General features: G+C 44.3%; 1 protein-coding gene across 4 annotated transcripts in view; it reads left to right on the forward strand.

Moving 5' to 3' along the window:
* Window positions 1-21,777, forward strand: part of ITPR1 (inositol 1,4,5-trisphosphate receptor type 1) — a 249,558-nt gene that overhangs the window by 204,374 nt on the left and 23,407 nt on the right. For all 4 annotated transcript variants that reach the window (XM_037905875.2, XM_043552286.1, XM_043552287.1 and 1 more), the window contains 6 exons: window positions 3,591-3,713; window positions 13,168-13,343; window positions 14,634-14,798; window positions 17,098-17,293; window positions 18,734-18,835; window positions 20,660-20,802. In XM_037905875.2, the coding sequence (XP_037761803.1) occupies window positions 3,591-3,713; window positions 13,168-13,343; window positions 14,634-14,798; window positions 17,098-17,293; window positions 18,734-18,835; window positions 20,660-20,802 (905 nt within the window). The remainder of the gene's footprint in view (window positions 1-3,590; window positions 3,714-13,167; window positions 13,344-14,633; window positions 14,799-17,097; window positions 17,294-18,733; window positions 18,836-20,659; window positions 20,803-21,777) is intronic.

A 21,777-nucleotide genomic window follows, 5' to 3' on the forward strand; every position in this document is an offset into this window, starting at 1 on the left:
AGTTAGCAATGCATGCTATGAAACACTTCGGGGAAGTGGTCAACTATATTTATTGACATAATCATTCAAATAAAGTTGGTTGTGTTTTGTTTCTTGTCTGGTTGAAACTTAACTCTAGGTTTCCAACTAAAGAGTTTCATTAAAATTGTAATTCCAGGCTTCTGAGGCCTTGTCTACACTACCGGGGTAAGTCGACCTAAGTTACACTACTCCAGCTATGTGAATAATGTAGCTTAGGTCAACTTACTGCAGTATCTACACCGTGCTGCGTCGACGGGAGATGCTCTCCCATCGTCTTACCTTACTCCTCTCGTTCTGGTGGAGTACTGGAGTCGACCAGAGAGCACTGTGTGGTCAATTTTCAACCCCCGCTACATCGATCACAGCAGCGTCGATCCCAGTAAGTGTAGACATGGCCTGAGAGACTTGGATCTGCCTTCTGACCTTTTAGAATTGCGTATACATCTTAGTTGTAGGTATGCTGGTGTGGTCCAGGGAGGGTAGGCACTGCTCAGTGTTCTACTCTTTCTGGAATAGTAAGATGTGTCCCAATATGAGCTGGTACTACAGGACATTAGCTTGTAGTACATTCAGTTTTGCAATAGATTTCAAAACCATTGATGGCAAAGCATCTATTTTCTCCCTATGGTCAGGTAGCAAGTTACTAGCATATTTTGCAAGTCTCCCATTCTAGATTCAGTAAACACTCAGGCAAGCCTACCGAAACCAGGGTGAGATTCTCCACGGGGCAGAGAGCCTGTGCCACATTCTGGATGCAGGTGCAAGGTAGTGTTTGTGGCTCTGTGTGGACCCCCTGTACTGAATTTAATTCCGCACAAACAGGTTTCCAGCTGGTCACAAATGCCTTCAGTTTCAAGCCATATTAAAAACAAAAAAGAATATGGAGAACAATGCATCATATGCCCAAAGCGTTGATACATATAATTTCAGTGAGGTCTTGCATGTGTCTAGGTTTAGATGCAACGAAGTTTGGTATTTTTATGATGACTGCATACCTTAGTATTTGCCATTCCTTAGCATTTGGCTCATCAACACGTTTGCCTTTTATGTGCATTTCAGTTCAGTGTATAATGAGGCATTATATAATTTTTTTACTCATATTTAGCCTCTTAATAACGTTGAGAATACCTGTTAAGAAGGAGAATGATTTGTTAGGGCTCAGGGAGAGAGAGATGTTGTGAGACTCTGGGGCTTTGCATTCATTAATTTATCCTCATATGTAACTCATGAGTTATGCTTTTTTAAAGTCTCTTCCCTCAACTTTGCTGTGAGCTCCTTTCCTTTCACTGCACCATGACATCTCTATGTATGTACTTTTCCTTTTTGGCAGGAGGATGCTTGATATGCTTCCCTTTAATGAGAGTATCTTTCTTAGATTGCAAGAACTACCGACTTCTGCAGAGCACCCACCACCATGCAGTATGCCTGCAGTAGTTAAATTCCAGGGGATTTTAATTTGATGCAGATGGGTTTACTCAGTGATGAGCTGCCAAAATCTTAACAACTGGTTCCCTCCTCACCCCACGAGGGGGTCGTTGCCCACCCCCGCCCCCCGGGACTCTTGCCCCATCCAACCCCCCGTGTTCCTTGATGCCCCGCCCCAGGACCCCTGCCGCATCCATCCCTGTCCCCTGACTGCCCCCAGAACTGGGCAGGAGGGTCTCGTGGGCCACCGTGAGTGCCCACCCCACCCCTAAGAGCCAGAGGGACCTGCCAGGGGGCGAGGTGGGGAGTCCCAGAGGTGCATACCTGGAGCAGCTCCCAGGAAGCATCCGGCAGGTCCCTCTGGCTCCTTGGGGCGGGAGAGCTTAGCTGGGGGAGAGCAGCCACTCCCCCCACTGATCACATCAAAAGTGGCGCCTTAGACGCCGACTTTGTGGGTGCTCCAGGGGAAAATTTCGTGGGTGCAGAGCGCCCACTGGCAGCTCTCCTCCCCTCCGCATCTGCCCCTGAACGCACCACTCCGCCCTGCTTCTCCGCCTCCCCCCCGGCTTCCCGTGAATCAGCTGTTCAGTGGGAAGCCTGGGAGGGCTGTGAAGCAGGCAGCGGCCTCACACTCAGGCCGAGGGTGGCGGAGGTGAGCTGGGGCGAGGAGCGGTTCCCCTGTGCACCCCCCCCCCGGGTTACCTGCTGCGGCGCGCCCCCCCCCTTGCGCCCCCCCACCCCAGCTCACCTCCGCCTCCCAGGGCCTGAGCGGGAAGCTGCGGCCTGCTTTTCAGCCTGCCCCGGCTTCCCGCGCGAACAGCTGATTCGCAGGAAGTCGGGGGCGGAGGCAAAGAAGCAGGGCGGGGCAGTGCATTCAGGGGAGGAGGCGAAGCAGAGGTGAGCTGAAGCCGGGGGGGGGGGGGGCGGGGGCGGGGCGGGGAGCTGCCGGTGGGTGCTCCAGATTTTCCAAATTTTCCCCTTGGGTGCTCCAGCCCTGGAGCATCCGTGGAGTCGGCACCCACTTTCGGCCGGTTAAATTTAGAAGCCCTTTTAGAACTGGTTCTCCCTCGCGGAACAACCAGTTCTAAAAGAGCTTCTAAATTTAACAACCGGTGGGAACCGGCTCCAGCTCACCACTGGGTTTACTGTAAGATAGCTTCTCGGAGTGCTCTCCTTTTCATCTTAACTGGTCCATGACCATTTCAGAAAATGAATCCTTTAGCTCTGATCTGTGCTTCTTAATTCTGGCTGTAGAGATTATTATAATTAGGACTAGGGGTTGTTGGGGGGTTTTTTTGGGGGGAGGGGTTGTTTTTAGTGTTTTGTACACATTCTTAAATAAGAGTTTTAAAAGGTGCAGCTGTTGAGTTACCAGCATTGTACTATGTAGCTACATTTCTGGGAGAAAGTGTTTCATCCTTGGCTTACAGTAGTGTACTAAATTAGAAGCCCAATTGGCTGCTGTCTCATGTTTATGGGGTACCATGGTGTTATTAGTGGCATGCTATGAAGTTTTAAGTATTTAACATCTTGGCTAAATTTTTTGTCTTACTGTAATGTGGACACCCTATATTTTGCACATTAATTCAGAGCTAGATGACACAGTGACTAAAACGCCAACAGCCAGTCTATACAGGCAATCCTACCGTTGCTACCCAGCTTGCTGCAATAGAGGGGAATATTTAAGAATGGTAGAAAGTCTAGTGTAGACAAGCCTGTCAATGATAGCAGGTAGAACTGCACAGCAAAGATTGATGCAGCCAGAATCTTCTCACCCTTGCTAACGCATACCAACTTTCACTCTCCTAATCACCTCGAGGGTTTTGGATCTACTGAGTGCAAATTATAATGGGGGGAAAACTTAACTATTTTCTGTGTGCACAGGGATTTCTTGGGAGACAACCTGTTCTTTGAAGTCATTCTCATGCCACTGCTAAAGTAATTTGTATTCCAAAAGCTAGTGTCTGTTTTAACATTTGGTCCTTTGTCTGAAAGGCCAACCAAATAAACTTCAGAACAAGTGGTGGTTTTTACTGCAGTTGCTCTTGCAAAGTGTAAATAAACAGGGCGTTGATGGAGGTATAGTGTCTTTCCACAAGCCTTGGATGTCTTTGAAAGACTCACTTTTTTCTCTTCCTTTGCAGCTCAACCTGTATTGTACTGGTGCTCTCGCAACATGTCCTTCTGGAGCAGTATTTCATTTAACCTTGCGGTCCTTATGAACCTACTTGTAGCATTTTTCTATCCATTCAAAGGAGTCCGAGGAGGTACTAATATTTGAGACATTTAAAAAAAAAAAAAAAGTGAACAGATTAGATGCAATGCATCAAATTCTTCCCTTACTTACACCTGTGTAACCCTGTTAACTTCAGTGAGAATACTTGGGTGTAAATGAGGGTAGAAATTGGCTTTTAGGGGGTGGGGGGACTTGTTAAAATTCTGATAGTGTTTTTTTCTCTTGTACAATTTTATTGCTCCATTAATATTGCTTTAAATAATACTTGCAAGGGGAAAATGGTGGGGGTTGGAACAGGATTGAATTGCAGTGTTTTCTATTTAATACAAACTACTTCGGAAATGTTTGCTAGCAAAATATTGGGTCTAATTTCTGTCTAAGTGGAAAAATTACCCAAGAAAGAAATCCGCAATAATTATGTGACTGTGCTGTTTTCAAGTTTTATTTCATAACTGTGTATCTTGCTAAACAATATGAAGAGCATTTATTTTTTACTTTCCTTTAGCTCACATCTTAATAAAGTTCTTTCAAAATAGCCCTGCAGTAGCTCTCAGTACAAAGGTGGGCGAGCAACATTTTACAGGTGGGGAAAGTAAGGCACAGAGGAGTGAATTACCCAATACCATATAATATGACAATGGAAGACCCAGAACTAGAGCTTAGGACTTCTGTATGCCATTCTTTTGCCCCATCCTCTTCAACATACTGTAGTCGAGAAGTTGCCCAGAGGTTTGAGGAAGAGCTTGCCAACCATGCTACTTTAGTCTGCAACCACCTGTCATTCAGCCCACTTCACAGAACTTTTAAAAGTTGTCCTTAAGATCACTGCTATAGAAGAAACTAGTGATGAGGTATGCAGATCTTGATGGGATTGTGCAGTCCCTGCTGAATCAAACAGTGACCTACGGTTGGGGTGATCATTTCTAGCTAGGGTTCAGAGCCAGTTCAGGGAGATACTTCTAGCTGGGGCTTAATTGGATTCAGCTGACCATACTTGGGCTCAACACCTTAGAGGAGTGGGTTACTCCCCAGGGGGAAAACACACATGGGATCATGTTAGCCAGAACACACAACTGGCAGCTATGGGGAAACTGAAGGTGCCATGCTGGGTGTTCATATTTTATATGTAGAGTTTGCTGCTTGTAAAACTGTATGGAAGAAATGTGCAACTAGAGGCTTTTGCCACACTTCTCGTTCACCTCACCCTACAGAACCCCAGAAATAAAACCTCATCCAGGAGAGGGTGATTGATGAGCAAACTTCTGCTTCCCTTTCTTTCATCATTCTGACACTGGCCCTGCTGCAATATCCAAGGCATAATGTACATATGAAATGGATCTAGGTAACAGGCAGACATATACTCTCTCCTTTCTAATCCAGCTTGCCACTCCTCAGATCTCCTACTGGTTGTATGGTGGGTTGCATGTTTCAAAGCTTCAACATCTCAACCATAGCCCAACTAAAGCCCAAAATCCAGTGAGCCCTACGTGTGAAATGAAAGCCACCAGAAAGAATGCCACAAAAATAGTAAAGGAACAAGGTGAATTTAAGAGGGCCTTAATTTATCAATTTACTATTTGATGCTGAGCTATAAGAGCAGTGGCGTAGAGGCAGATCAGCGCAGATAAGTTAAATGGGGATCTAAAACGATGTCCGTCTTTTCCAATGAGGGCGTTGAGACGGTATGTCTCATGTTAGACCAAGATCTCTGACATTCTGGTGAGAGGGTTGTTTGGGAGGGTGGAACTGGGTTAAATTCTGGAATGTGTAGGATTCTTGTTTCTGCAGGAATTTTCTCTTCTGCCACAAGATACAGTAAAATGTGCAATTATCTGGGTACTGGTCTCACTGGTGGTTGGAAAGATTTAGTAAGTGCAAGCAAACAGTCCCCAAATTTCTATATCTAGTTTCAAAGATCAGAAGTAAAATTTTAAGTCAGATTTTTATGGCTGATAGCTTAATGTCTAATAAACAGTTTATGTGGGATTATGAGTTAGACCTTTTGAGTCTAATGGAAAGGACCTCAGTGTTCTGACTAAGATGGGAAAAGAAATAATCATTCTTCTTCAAGTGCTTGCTCATGTTGGTTCCATTCTAGGTGTGTGTGCGCCCACATGCACAGTCATCGGATATTTTTGCCTTAGCAGTATCTGGAGGGTTGGCTGTAGCGCTCTCTTCAGTGCCTCGCTCATGCGTTGGTATGTTAGGTGATGCCGACCTTACACCCTCTCAGTTCCTTCTTACCGCCCGTGATGGTTGGTCAGAGCGCCTTGTCTTGCATTGCAAGAGCATTAGTAGTTCTTACAGTCCATTGTTCTGTCTCCTTTGTTGTTAGTTGATAGGTACTTAGTTAGACCTTTAAGTTAAGTGTTAGGGCTTGGCTACACTTGCGAGTTACAGCGCAATAAAGGAACCCCAGGTGCACTAGCTCACTACCCGCCCACACTGGCAAGGCACGTAGAGCGCTCTGACTCTGCGGCTACAGCGCTGCTGATACTCCACCTCGGCGAGTGGAATAATGTTTGCTGCGACCCTGCTGGAGTGCCGCGGCGCCAGTCTGGACGAGGTGTTGCATTATTGTACTCTGATCAGCCTCCGGAGATGTCCCATAATCCCCTTAAGTCAAGTGGCCACTCTTGTCATTGTTTTTGAATCACTGTAGGAATGCGGATATGCCCTTTGAAAGCTCCGTTTCTGACTGCGGGCTGCTTATCTGCTCTGAGACAAAGCAACCATTAGTGTGGAATGCTGTGAGAGAGAGAGAGAGAGAGAGAGAGAGAGAGAGAGGTGGGGGGCAAGGGGGGCCTGCTGCTGTCTGAACTTACAAGACAGCATGCTGACATTCTCTCAGCCCCCTAAAAACCTACTGTCTCTCCCCCCACATACACACAACACACTCCCTGTCACACTCCACCACCAGCCCCATTTGAAAAGCACGTTGCAGTCACTTGCATGCTGGGATAGCTGCCCATAATGCACCGCTCCCAATGCCGCTGCAAGTGCCGCAAATGTGGCCACGACCGTGCGCTTGAAGCTGTCCGTGTGGACAGACGGCCGCGCTTTTCCTACTGCGCTCTACGAAGGCTGGTTTAACTCAAAGTGCTCTACATCTGCAAGTGCAGCCATGCCCTCAGAGTAGTTGTTTAGGAGTTAGTCACAGCTGGGACTTTGCCTCGGAGCGAAGCATGCCCCTTTCCCCAGGCTTTGTCATGTTCATCGTGCAGCCGGCTGATGCCCATTAGTGAGCACGGGAGCTATTTCAAGTGTTTGGGGGAGTCCCACAGAAAGGATAAGTGCAGGATCTGCAAAAACTTTCGCCCTCGAACTCAGAAGGAGCAGGATATCTGCTTGAGAGTCCTCCTCATGGAGGCTGCTCTTCATCCTATCTCAGAGCCCTCTTGATCGGACTCCACACCTGGTACCTTGGCATTGGTGCGCAGCGCACTCCCAGCACCAGAACTCTCCCAGCACCGTTCCCCCTCCCTGGTGCTTAAGAAGAGGTCGAAGTTGACAGACCCACCAGCACCGCAGAAAACAGGGACTTCAGGCAAAGGACCTGTCTCAGGCTACGTGCCCACCCCAGAGTTGCTGAGGGGTACCGCTGTGGTTGGAACTCCTATTCCAGCCAGGGACCCACCTCCGACTCCTGGGAATGGCAAGGGATCCCGGCCCCTACTAGGGTCATCTGTGCCTCAAGCAGGCCCAGTGGCCAAAGAGCAAGCAGGCCAACTGGCACCGCAGACGTCAAGCCAGGCAATGGACCCAGCCAAGGCCCCAGCATTTCTGGGCAAACCGGTTATGGGACCGCCCCCTAATGCAGCAGAGCATCTCCGGATCACAGGCGTTGGTCCCCGTCACCGTGGCCTCGGATCCCGGCACCGCAGCCTTGGTCCCCAGTTAGAAGACTCATGTACCTGACGCCAAGGTCTCGGCCTGCAATGCATGGGACACCTGAGTCATGATGCCGATCCCCGTACCCATGGTACCACTGCCAGAGTTCATCACGGCACAGATCACCATCACCGAGGCGTTCTCCCAGGCATCGATTCCCTCCTTCTGCGGGATCGTTCCCAGTCACGGCACTGGTCTCTGGCTCCCAAGTATCGCTCTTCAGGCAGGTGCTGGTCCTAGCCCTCTCCTTACCAGTCGCTGACGAGGGTCAGCCAACAGATTCAGGCATCCACAGCTCCGCCCTGGTCACCAGAAGGGCAATGGTCCGAGCCTGAAGGGGAGTTCAGCCCTCATCTAGAAAATCCAAATCACCACAGGCCTGCGAGACCAGCGCGGCTCCTGCGGCAGTGGCGTGGAGGCAGGGGCAATGGCCCACTCAGTGGCAGTACTGGAACCCATGGGGTGTACCTGTTATGCTGGTCCTCTACTCCCCCAGTTCCTCCCAGGCCGTATCGGACAAGCTGCCCCCAGCGCAGCCAGCACCTGAGTCGGAGCATGGTGCCGAATCCAATGCGGGGGTGACACAGCAGGCCCCAGTGCCCAAGGAACTGTTCCCGGATGAGCAAAGGGAAGCCGCCCCTCCCCTTGCTGTGCAGTCATCTTTGTCATCTCCGGATGAAGAAGTGGTGTCTCAGGCTACGTGCCCACCCCGGAGTTGCTGAGGAGCCCCCCCTCCAATGACTTCAAGGAGTACCAGGCTCTGCTCAAGAGGTTGGCTGCCAAACCGAACTTGGAGGTCAAGGAGCTAGTGGAGGAGTCCGATGACCTCTTTAATGTTATGCCCTCCTCCAGCAGGTCCTGTTGGGACCAGCAGAAAGCCCTCCACCAGAGTGACCTACCTGGCCAAATGGAAGCGTTTTGCTTGTTGGACCTCAAATAAAGGTATTCAGGCTGAGCAGGCCTCGCTGCAATTGATCCTGGACTACCTTCTGCATCTCAAGCTCCAACGCGTGTCATTTTCATCTGTCCACCATTTAAACCTTCTGTCTGTCGCCTGAGGGTAGGTCGGTTTTTGCCCAGGACATGACTGCCTGGTTCCTCAAGGGCGTCGAGTGCCTCTACCTGCACCATGGGATCTGCAACTTGTGCTGTCACGGCTCACGGGACTCCCCTTTGAGCCTCTGACTTCCTGCTCTCTCCTTCTGCTGTCCTGGAAGGTCATCGTGCTCCTAGCTGTGATAACATCCACCTGCTGGGCCTCCAAGATTAGGGCGCTTACCTCAGAACTGCCCTATAAAGTCTTCTACAAAGACGAGATCCGGCTGCAGCCACACCAGGCTTTCCTCCCCACTGTGGTCTCGCAGTTTCATATGGGCCACAACATTTACTTACCTGTCTTTTTTCCAAAGCCGCAAAAGTTGGAGGAGGAGCATAGGTTGCATTCCCTAGATGTCAGGAAGGTGCTAGCTTTCTACATTAAAAGGATCAAACCATTCTGCAAGCTGACGCAATTGTTTGTCGTGGTGGCCAACAGGATGAAAGGTCGTCCAGTGTCCACTGAAATAATTTCTTCTTGAATCACTGCCTGCATTCACTGCTATTACAATCAGGCAAAGGTGCCACCTCAGGCAATCGTAACCACCCGTTCAACCAGAGTGCAAGTCTCCTCAGCAGCTTTCCTAGCACAAGTGCCTACCCAGAATATCTGTAGGGCGGCCACCTGGTTGTCCGTCCAAATGTTCACGTCCCATTACACACTTACCCAACAGGCCTGGGATGATCCTGCCTTCAGTAGAGCAGTGTTACAAGCCGCTAGACTGTGAACTCTGAGCCCACCTTCAAGGATACTGCTTGTGAGTCATCTAGAATGGAATCGACATGAGCACGCACTCAAAGAAGGGAAAATGGTTACCTACCTTTTTGTAGCTGTTCTGTGAGATGTGTAGCTCATGTCCATTGCATTACCCACCCTCCTACCCCTCTGTTGGAGTTGCCGGCAAGAAGGAACTGAGAGGGCATAGGGGGTCGGCAGCCCCTAATATAGCAACGCATGAGTGCAATACCCAAGAGGGCGCTATAGCTGAACCTATGAATACTGCTAAAGCAAAAATCTCCAATAACTGTGCGCGTGGGCACGCACACACCTAGAATGGAATGGACATGAGCAACACACCTTGAAGAACAAGTGTTACGAAAAGATAGGTAACCATTTTTTTTGGCCTTATAACTTTTAGGGACTTCATTTTGCAGATTCTCAACACCTCATGAACCATCTAACGCTTTGTTATTTATATAAAATCATTTTAAACCCTTGATTAGTTAAACATCAATAAGCCTTTCAAAATCGATCATTTAGGGAAAACTCTCATTTTTCCCAAATTAGCTGTTACTACTTAAGAAGGAGCATGGAGTCATCCTGAAAACATCTGCTCAATGAGCAGCAGCAGTGAAAAAGCTAACAGAATGCAAGAAACCATTAGGAAAGGGATAGATCAGACAGAAAATATCATAATGCTGCTATATAAATCCATGGTACGCCAACAACTTGAGTCCTGCATGCAGTTCTTACCACCTCATCTCCAAAAAGATATATTAGAATTGGAAAAGGTCCGGACAAGGGCAACAAAATTGATTAGGGGTACAGAACAGCTTCCATATGAAGACAGATTAAAAATGACTAGGACTGTTCAGTTAAGAAAAGAGATGACTAAGAGGGAATATGATAGAGGGCTACAAAATCATGAATGGTGTGGAGAAAGTGATTAGGGAAGTGTTATTTACCCCTTCACGTAACACAAAACCCAAGGATCACCAGATGAAATTAATAGGCAGCAGGTTTAAAACAAACATAAGGAAGTACTTCTTCACACGCTGCACAGTCAATCTGTGGTACTTGTTGCCATGGGAAGTTGTGAAGGCCAAAAGTACAACTGGATTCAAAAAAGAATTAGATGAGTTCATGGAGGACAGATCAATCAATGGCTATTGGCCAAGATGATAAAGGACGCAACCTCAAGCTCTGAATGTCCTGTGACAGGGTCGGGCCAGATGGCTCCAGGAGAGTAATAGAAGGCAGATATATTAGCCCCAGGTTAAGTAAGTCCCTTTTCCCTTTGTAAGGTAACAGGGAAGGTTTCAGAACAATCAGGAACCTTCTGGAGACAATTAAGACAGACAGGCTGATTAGAACACCTGCAGCCAATCAAGAAGCTGTTAGAATCAATTAATGCAGGCTAATCAGAGCACCTGGGTTTAAAAGAGGAAGGTCCTATGGTGAGAATAAAGAAAGTGTTGGGAGGAGGCCAGGGAGTTGTAGCTGTTGCCCAGCTGTTCCATGAGGCACTCTAGACAGCTGCATGCCACAGGGCCCTGGGCTGGAACCCGGAGTAGAGGGCGGGCCCGGGTTCCCCCAAACTTCCCAACTCCTGGTCAGACACAGGAGTCATCGACCTGGACTGTGGGTTCAGAAAAACGGCCAAGCTGAGGTTTGCCGTGAAGCTCCAAGGCGAGCAAATCCACCAATAAGCGCAAGACCCACCAAGGTAGAGGAGGAACTTTGTCACAGTCCCTAAACCTCCAACTGCCAGAAGCTAGAACTGAATGACAGGGGATGGTTCATTCGAAGTTGCCCTATTCTGTTTGTTCCCTCTGAAGCATCTGGCACAGAGACAGGATACTGGGCTAGATGGACCATTGTTTCAACCTTGTATGGCCATTCTTATGGTGTCTCTACATGGTTCAGGCCAGCTGGACTCTGAGCTGCTAAGTGCATAATACTGTGAGATTTACCACAGTGTGGAACGCCAAAATTTGCAAACTTGAATGCCTACAATTAGGTACCTAAATCCATATTTAGGCTCCTAAATAGGTGTCTAGGGTTTCCAAGATGCCGAGAATCTTCCATTGATCTCTGCAGGTGCATAGCACTTCTGAAAACAGACATGTCTTTCTGCCAGCAGATGTGCAACAGACTTCTGACACACCTCTTCTGACTAGGAGTGTACATGTCTTCACTGAGATTCAGCTTTGGCCACAGATTGGTCATTCCCAACTGGAACTCTGTTTTCCAGGGGCTAAAACATTACTTCCACTATGCTCCCAGCCCCCTACTGTCCCCGGCAGCGAGGAATGAGTTTGTGACCTGAACTCTAATCTCTTTTCTATTCCCACACCTCCCACTTTGAGAAGGCAGCAGAATATGCTGCTGGGGCAGTCTTAAAAGTTCCCTTTAATAACAGCATTCCATTCCACTTATTCTAATGCTGATAAGCAGCCTGTGGTGTGGCCTTTCAAAAGCAGGTACTGCAGGCAACCTTGAAGGTGTCTTTAATTCTAGCTAGATTTGCAGGCCTGCTGTGAATGGCTGAAACTGAAGAGAGAGAATATATTAATGTTTTAGATTTTATTATAACTGTCAGAATATTAACACTTAAACAAGTGGCTAGATCCTTCAAAAGTGCATTCTCCCCTCTCCCTGGAATTCCAATGCCGAGTATATTCACTTCCTAAATGGTCTTTTGTACCTTCTCTCTGCTTTTCCCTCCCTGTGGCATATGTCACTTTCAAATCTGATGCCTCTGTTTTGAGCATTGCACCTTTGTTCCTTAGGGCTCTGCCGTGGCAGCCCTTTTGTCCAAAGTTTCTGAACACACTGTGCCGTCTCTGGGGGACATGGCTTTTGTTCATTCTTCTGTTGTTTTTCATAAATCTAAAATAAGTAGTGCAGACTGAAAGTATACGGTTGTTCTTCGTACGTGGAAGAGCATAACTCTCCTTCTCTCCCCTCCCAGTCTTGTTTGAAAAAGCCTTCATTGTGCATGTGTTGACATGCTTACTGAGATGGAACAGTCCCCTCAGTTCTGGCACAGGAGCTGCAGACTGCTACAAAATTTAGGGAATCTCTCCCTCTGATCTGGTTCCTGCTGAGATACAAATGGTTTGGAAAGATGCAACTCTTTTTATATGTGGCCTTCGTCATGAAAGGGATGCTTGTTCACGTTTGAAGTAGCCCCCCACACTGTGGTAGTGTTGTAGGCTGGGTTTTTTTTATGGCTCTTTAACTGAAGTGTATTTAGCCAGGCTGGCTGATGTGTTATAACCAGCCAGGCGCATGGGACTCTCCAAAGAGAACTAAAAATACCAGGAAATGGCAAAAACTGGTAAAGCTTTTAGTTTATTTTTTTTAAAAAGTGTAATAGACGGGTATGATAGGAGTGATAGGAAGGTTAGGCCCAGGGTACTTATGTGGTCACTCTTCACCCTCCCATTCAGGGAAGCTACTGAGTGCATTAGAAAATCGGTCTTCTATGTTTTCAAATGATAATGTGTCTAAGTAACGCACAACAAAATGAAGATTCCCTTTAATGATGATGCTTGACACACAATGCTTTATGTGTTCAAGTAATATACTTAATTAAAATGTACCCAGGATGTTGTTACTCAGCTTCACCACTTATCAATCTGTAATGGCTGAACAGGTGGGTTAGTGATATTGCACAGTAATAACATTAAAATGGCATTTATCTGGCTAATCTTGGCTTTGTTATATTTGGTAGTTAGGAATATTGAATCTTCTTTTATTTTTTCCATCCTAGGTACACTGGAGCCCCACTTGTCGGGCTTACTCTGGACAGCTATGCTGATATCTTTGGCCATAGTTATAGCTCTTCCTAAGCCGCATGGTATCCGAGCTTTAATAGCTTCTACGATATTGCGACTAATATTTTCAGTAGGTTTGCAGCCTACTTTATTTCTTCTGGGTGCATTCAATGTAAGTATCATGTAGGTTTTCATTTAAATTCTCTTGCATTTTACATAAGAATTTCTTATCCACTCATGAAAATATCAGACTCTAAATACTCAATCGAGAACATTGTGGAGTAATTGGTGTAAAAAGTAATTCCCTAATTGGATTGGGGCTTTTCTTTAAAAATAGAATTGCTGTGCTGTGCTTCAGTTGGAAGTTTAAGAGCTCCAATGTGTCTCCCTGCTTTGTCACAGTCTAGTGACAGCTCCCAGCTCAGCTAGAAACGTTAAGAAATCTCGGTGACCCTACAGTACTTTGAGGAGTTTGCTCAAACGCTTCTCTTCTTCAGTCACTGAGCTACAGAAGGTGGGAGTTTGTAAGATGTATCAAACAATAAGTGTCCCAAATGCTTGTAGCTTATCTGCCAGTCAAAAGTAGGACATTGAGCAGTTTGCTGCAGAGCAAACGTGCAAGTTCAGCCAGCAGAAAGAACTTCAGTAAGACTCAAATTCAAACATTTGTGGTCTGCAGGCAGAAGGGGTCTACCAAGTGAGCCAAATGGAAGCTTCTCTTTGACTAAGCCAATAGGAGCTGTGCAAAGGTCGTATCTCCTGGATGTCTTTTTGTGTATATATTATATAATTACCTTAAAGTAGACAATTGAATTACACGTCTTGTTATCTAAATATGTTCTCAGTGCCACATATATGCCAATATGTTAGTCAGTCGTATCATTATTATTTGCTGTGGTAATGATTAACAGCTCCACTTGTGGTTGAGGAACCATTGATATTGGCAATTTTGTGTCCTGCTACACATGATTACTATATACCCAATCTAAAAATAGCTGGGTGATGGGAACCTGTATTTATTTTCTTATTAACACGTTACTGGGGATATCTCAGAAATTTAAGTGCTTCTGTTCCAAGGAGCTATTTGTTTGAGGCCGATGCATTTTGAGTGAAAAGTTAGTTTTACACTATTTTTTTTTTTAAAGTCTTACCTCTTCCAACTGAGTGAGTGGTTTTTGCAATCTCAAATATGTAGACGTATTCAGTCACAATTGAAAAGATTTTGTACGTCCCTTTTATAAGGGCCGGTTTTTGCTCTTGGGTCAGTTTAGATTGGGCTGCATAGATAGACGTAACCGAGGGCAGAGTCTGACCCAAATGTATAAATTGCTCAAACATTCTACAAGTCCTTATTGCAGTTGTTGATCGAAAGATGTTGCTGAATTGCTACTGACTTAGAGTCTGCAATTGTCAGGCATGTGTTGCACACTATAGCTAACCTTGACTGTAATTATCTCTTTAGGTTTGTAATAAAATAATTTTCCTGATGAGTTTTGTGGGTAACTGTGGCACATTCACTAGAGGATACAAGGCAATGATCCTGGACGTGGAATTCCTTTATCATCTGCTATACCTTCTTATCTGTGCTATGGGGCTCTTCGTACATGAATTTTTCTATAGTTTGTTGGTAGGTATTCATCTTCTCTTTTGAAACGCTGTCTGTTTTTTTTTTAAAGCCACCATCACAGTAGTATCCAAAAGACATAAATGTGTCACTGTACAATCTACCCAAAAATAGAACCTAGGTTCTCCACTTCCAGTGTGGCTGCTCTCCTTGGTGGGGTCGTTTTTTAGTGGTACACCTCTACCCCAATATAACGCTGTCCCCAGGAGCCAAAAAATCTTACCACGTTATAGGTGAAATCGCGTTATATCGAACTTGCTTTGATCCACCGGAGTGTGCAGTCCACCCCTCCACCCCCGCCCCCGGAGCACTGCTTTACCACGTTATATCGGGGTAGAGGTGTAGTCCTTGTCAGGAGCCCAAACTCATGCTGTTTTAGCTTGAGAGTTTACTGGGGGGACTTGCTCTGCCCCTGTGCTACTCCTGGTCTTCTTACCTCATAGATAAATGGAAGACTTGTAATTTCTTCTACTCCAGTACCATACACAAGCAGTACACATTGCTTTGTTGTAATTAAAATGTGGGATTTATGAATGTGTACAATTGCAAAGAGGACTAATTTACAAGAATTTCCCCATTTCAGGCCCCATTCCCAGACAGCTGAGGTATTGGGGGAAGGATAAAAGCAGATTCCTTTGTGCCATTTCTTAGCTTGCCTAGACTATATAATTTGTCTCTCTGGTTTTAAGATTCGATAATAAATTGGCTTAAAATATCCTCAAAGTAACATTGATACCAGGTGAAGTATCCAAGTCTCAGCTAAGTCACCAGTGGACACTACCCAGATCAGAAAACTCGCTACAAAATCTGGCACAGATAGCACGTAAATGGTAGTTACTTCAGGAGAAATCCTGGCAGGAATGAGAGGCAGATTGTTCTGAAAGGCAAGTGATGCTTCCCCAATGTCAGAAGCTGTACCAGTGACTTACAGTGAGTTTGGGTGCTTAGTATATTTGGGAGCCTTTTTTTTTAATCTCTGACCATGATTCCAGGCCTTGGGAGAGTGACCAAGATCCCTTTCCTAAGCCTTCCCATTAGGTGCGGAACCTACAATGCATGACGCAATACTATTCAAAGTGTGTCATGAACAAGTATGTCTATAGCAGGTGGGTGTCAATTTCTAAGCAACCCTCTACTTAGTTGCTGCTTGCTACATCATTGTGTATCTGTTTTCAATTGTTTCCTTTATTCCATTATGGAAAAATTGGGAAATGCAGTTTTACTGCCACAAATGTGTCATCAATGTATGACCGTTTACTCTTCTACCATACAAATCTGCAATCTGATGACAAGGAAATATAGGAAAGGGGCAATAGCTTCGTGCAGACCTCATATGACCTCTATTCAGAGTTCTTTAAAGGGATATGCATAGGGTAAGCGGTTGAGAGTGGGAGCTGGAGTTAGGTATTTTTGCCATCTCATATTTTAACATTTATTTTGTCCCATCATTTGGTAACTGAGTGGTCCATATCAAGTTGGCGATAGGATAGATTGAGAAGAATGGGAAGTGAAGGAAGTATTTGTCTATAAGGGAACAAAGACAAAACCCAGAAAAGATTAACCCACCACCACAAATCCACCTTTTCCAAAAAAAACCCTTATTTTAAGCATGTCATCTTTCTTTATTTTTTTTAATTGAAGTTTAAAGAGACCTGCCAACTTTAACTTCTGAAGTAGGTTATACTTTTCAGTTTGGTGCTGAAAAGAGAGAATGTGAAGCAGAGATAATGTTTGAGAAAAGAGAGCACACGTTATCTAGTGTGCTAAATACTCAGTACAGTACAAGAATGCTTGGTAAGTTGATAGCACTTAACCGGTCAAAGATCCCTAAGCATTTTACTAACATTAATCAGCATAGCTGCTTAGCACACCTATGTGGTCACTGAAATAGAAGTATCCCCGTTTTACAGTTGAGGAAAGAGGTACAAAGAGGCCAGGTACCTTTGTACAAGTCACTAGCACAGTCAGGATTACCACCAAAGTCTTCTGACCTCCAACTCCTCTAATCCTTAACACATCATCAATTAGATGGTTACTTCAAGGGAGTTGCGGGGGGGGGGGGGGGGGGAAGGTATATCGGGAAGGGGTAATGTAAAATCAGTTGGGTGGTCGTGCTATTCCATTTAGTTATTAGGTGATGCTCCAGAATTCTAAATTAACTATCTGCTTAACAAAGGGCAAACCTTAAAACACTGGAATTAGATTATTTACGTCCTACTCTGCATTGCCCCAAAATGTAACATGCCACCAGTTTCATTAGCAGTAAACTTGTGAAACGGCTTGACCTGCCCCTTTTTTCCAGCTTTTTGACTTGGTGTACAGAGAAGAGACCTTGCTGAATGTCATTAAAAGTGTCACTCGCAATGGACGTTCCATCATCTTGACTGCTGTTCTTGCTCTTATCTTGGTTTACCTGTTCTCGATAGTGGGGTACCTGTTCTTCAAAGATGACTTTATCCTGGAAGTAGATAAGCTGCCTAATGAAACGTTATTGCCAGGTTGGTATGGGACATTTTAACTGTGCAAGGTTCAAAAGCATAAAGGGCTTGATCCTGTGAGGTGCCTCGCGCCCTGCACAGCTTGCAGGGGGTACTTGACACCTGATAAGGGTTGAGTACAAATGTAATTCCGGTAAAAGATGCTTTCCAAACAAGAAATTGACTGATGCAAATGGCGCTTCTAATGTTGTGTAAACTAATGCCAAGACCCCTGTCCCCACTCAAAAATGGAGACAGTGTTTAAACTTTCCTTTTTGCATACATTAGAGATTTCTTACAGTGCATGATATGACAGTCGAGATAATCCAATTCAGCTAAAGGTAGCTTCAGCCCTGACTTATTTGCAAGCATACTAGAGGCAGGGCAGAAGCTACGTTTAGCTGAATTGGATTATCTCGACTGTCATATCCCTCCATCTGTGAAGTTTACATCCTGCCTTGGTTAGGCAGAGCCTAAATGTATTTTGGCAAAAGCCCACTCGTTCTCTCAGGCTTTAACTGGTGAGGTTGCTGGTTGCAAATGCTGGGAGAGCCTGCAGGTTAACTTGTGGGATTTGGGCAGTTATTTTTGCTTTTAATGGTGGGTTTAATTCTACAACAATCAAAGTAGAAACATCAATAATAAAATAAATACAAATAAAAGGGAGTGTGGAGGTGCTCCTGTGAGCTCAAGCTTTATACTTTTCCTCAGTTTGCATTCAGAATATTAACAGCCACCAAATAGTTGCTTTTTTAGGTTCAATAGCAAGTTGTTGGGTTTTTTTGGTCATTGCAAGTAAAATGCTGCTTTCCATTAAACAGTCAGCTTAGTGATTGAGGAGTACAGAAAGAACAGCAGATAACCTTATTAACCAGGCATTTCATTTTTTTTCTCCAAATCTTAAACTGTTCAGAAAAGCTTTGCTTGGTCGTCTTGCTACCAGAGATTAATTTCTACCATTTATCAAACTAGAGGTCAAGAACCAAATGACACTTCGCTTCAACGTTTCCACACAGTTGATCTCAGTGCCAGGGACATCTGATTATCTGTAACACCTGATAAACTTGCACTGCATGATGAATGCAAGTTTTTGAGGCACGTTGAAACCATGTCATCTGAACGTAGTGTATACAACGTAGTGTATCAATTTCAACTGCTTCATGAACTTTGGGGCTGAGTGCTGTGTACAATAATTGTATGGTGTTGGGTCCTAGTGCACAGAAATGGAAAGCATTTTATTTTGTCCTTCATTTAAACATTGTTAAATAACTAGATGCAAGAGTTTAATTGGCCTCTAACCTTCAAATATCAGTGGAAAAATCTTTCCCAGGAATATACGCATGTTACTTAGTGCAGACTCCGTTCATGTTACAGTGTGTGTTAACACCTGTGAATCAGTTATGTAAAAACTGAAGCAATGTTAAATGACCTTTTTTGATGCCATAACTTGCATTTTTGTAGACCGTACAGAAGCTGGTGATACCATGACTGGGGAGTTCCTGTATTCAGATGTATGTAGAGCAGGTAGTGGGGAAAACTGTTCTTCAGACATTCCTTCACAAGGTAGGTGTCTTTCACGACTGAACTCTTACACCACAGCTTCAATTTTCACTTTGTTCTAGCCAAGTATCTTAAATTAAAAAAAAAAGTGTGTAATTAAACCAGGCAGAATAAAGATATCAGGGGCACATCTGATTTGAGGGCAGATTAACTTATCCCACCTCCTCAATAGCGTAAATATGTTTTGGTACGTGAAATACTGTATGTAGACTAGAAATACGTATTTTATTCAATGGGATTGCTTAGTACTGAACTGAATTGAAAATGTTGTGTTTTGAAATGCCTTTCCTTATGAATTTGAGAGGGATAAAGTGATGCAGCTCGTCCTCTTTGTAAAATCCTGAACCTTGCAACAGCAGATCAACAATTCTGACCTCATAAGTTGGTCTCTGAAGGTACAAGCATCTTCAAATGTTATTGTGGAAAGATGCAGTCAAATATAAATGCATTGGTGATGACAGTATTCTAACTAATTAGCGAAGGAATAAGTTTTTAATATTGTTCTGGAGTATTAAGAAATAATAAACAGAATAAATACATGAAATGGGTTTTTAAAAAAAAACAAGAAAAAATAAATATGTTGGGCATGAAATATAGCAGTATGTTTGTCCAATCATGTGTAGTACAATGATCAGCCTTAAGTTGAATAGTGAAATATTTTGTCTTATTTCCTACATGTTACATTTACTTCCTTGCGGAGATTAATGGTCTTGACTGGGAGATACAACGTTGGTATTTTTCATTCAAATAAAGTATTTATGTTTCAAAGGTCAATGATGGCCAAGAGCCCATCTTCTAAAGAGGAAATGTCCATTTGCACCAGTGTGCCCTATGATAAATTGAGCAATGGCACAGATACAAAAACGGTTCCTTCCATTCTTTCCTGGCTGTAGGAGGCAGGGGATGATTTTGGTGGTCTTCACGTACTTTATTTGCAAAAAGACACGGGAAACTTGATAATGTCAGAGGTCAGGTTGATATCTATTTATGTCAACGCTTGTCTACAACCAGAGGTGGATGTGATGCACAAATCTCTGATCACCTCCCTAATGTTTGGAGATATCTGGACACAACATTTTGATTCAGACCCATCTTTAACGTTTAATATTGCAATAAATGCACATGCATTTTTATTATCAGAGGAAAGACATGGAGGGTTTTTTTAATAGTCTATTTTTGCAGAATACTCATAATTAGTTCTGGAGCTTCCAGATTCAAAATGCATGAATTAGGAATGCAAAGAGCAAACTCTGAAGTTATAGCTAAACTGGTAAAAGTTGGTGGGAAAAGACGTCTGTTCCTTTCAAATAAAATACGATTTCCATAGTTGGCAATGGCACCGTAGCCATTTGAAGTGCAAGAGACAAAGCTGTCCTTTGAGAGCATAGCTCAAGACCTGTCCAATCATTCCTCTGTCAGATACCAGGAGATCCATATGAACAAACACTTTGCCCTCAAAACAGTCAAAAAGCCCTGATTCTATATAAACAGGTATCTGGTAAGCTAAAGTTGTGCATGGTAACAGAACGGGAAAGAGAATTTAGCCAACTCAGCACGAAACTAGAAACAGAATTTTTGGTGGTGGGAAGAGAAGAGACACAACTGAGCCAACAATGGAGACTAGCCAAACAGCTGTTCTGTACTTAGCTAACAAGTGCTGCTGTGGTGATCTACATGGTTTATTAGATACACATCGTTAGAGTCATATGATTGTTTTTAAAGGGAGAGAAGAAAATTCCCAACAAGAGACAATTCAAAGAATGAAGAGAATTATTTAAACCACATCTTCTTGCCTTTTAAACCTGTCTTTGCTTCCTATGTTAATAGAGCTGATATCTAAAGAAGAAATTGAGGAAGAGGATAAAGAGCATACGTGTGAGACATTGCTGATGTGCATTGTTACTGTACTGAGTCATGGGCTCAGGAGTGGGGGTGGAGTAGGAGATGTGCTCAGGAAACCATCCAAAGAGGTAAATTAACATTGCATGGGGGAGGAAAAGGGAGATCTAGTTTTAGTTAAGAGAATGTTTTAAACATATTATGCATATGTTACTAAATAGAAGGGACCCCAGTTCCTTTCCATTTAATATGGTTAAATCTCTGCAATAACCAATATGTCAAGCAATGGCACATCTGAAATGAGCTTCCACCTATTTGATTTGCATTATGATGATGATTATTATTAATCATACTTTAGGGTAGTGCCTAAAGACCAACCAAAAATGGAGCCCCATTGTGCTAGGGGCAGTACAAACATAGAGTAGCAGAAAGTTCCTTCCCTGAAGAGCTTACAGTCTAAATAGACAAGACAGATTCAGGAGGAAAATGTGGAACCCACAACCAGAGTGAACAGTGTGATGGCAGCAAAAGTTATGTTAGTTCCATGGTTGTTTGGGGTGGGGGGGGGGGCTGTTAGCTAAATTGAAAGAAAAGGGTGGAGAATCATCTTCTATGATTGTATGGGATGATTTAGTTGGGGGTTGGTCCTGCTTTGAGCAGAGGATTGGACTAGGTGACCGCCTGAGGTCTCTTCCAACCCTAATCTTCTATGATTCTATGGGACAGAGCAGAAAGAAAAGAAGGTAAAAGAGGCAGGGGAGCTCCAAGGCTAATGCTTTCCCTCTCCTGCCCTTATAAAAACAGCCAATCAACACAGGGCACAGAAAGTCCAATCAGAACTGAAGATGATACAAAACTATTCAAGATAGTTAAGTCCAAAGCAGTGTGTGAAGAGTTACAAAGGGATCTCACAAAACTGTGAGACAGGTCAAGAAAATGGCAGATGAAATTCATTGTTGATAAATGCAAAGTAATGCACATTGGGAAACATAATCTTAACTATATATATAGTTTTACGGATAATTCTCTGAAAACATCATTTCAATGTGCAGCGGCAGTCAAAAAATCTAACATAATGTTGAGAATCATTAAGAAAGGGACAGATA

This window comes from Chelonia mydas, chromosome 7 (assembly GCF_015237465.2).
Source record: "Chelonia mydas isolate rCheMyd1 chromosome 7, rCheMyd1.pri.v2, whole genome shotgun sequence".
Lineage (NCBI taxonomy): Eukaryota > Metazoa > Chordata > Testudines > Cheloniidae > Chelonia > Chelonia mydas.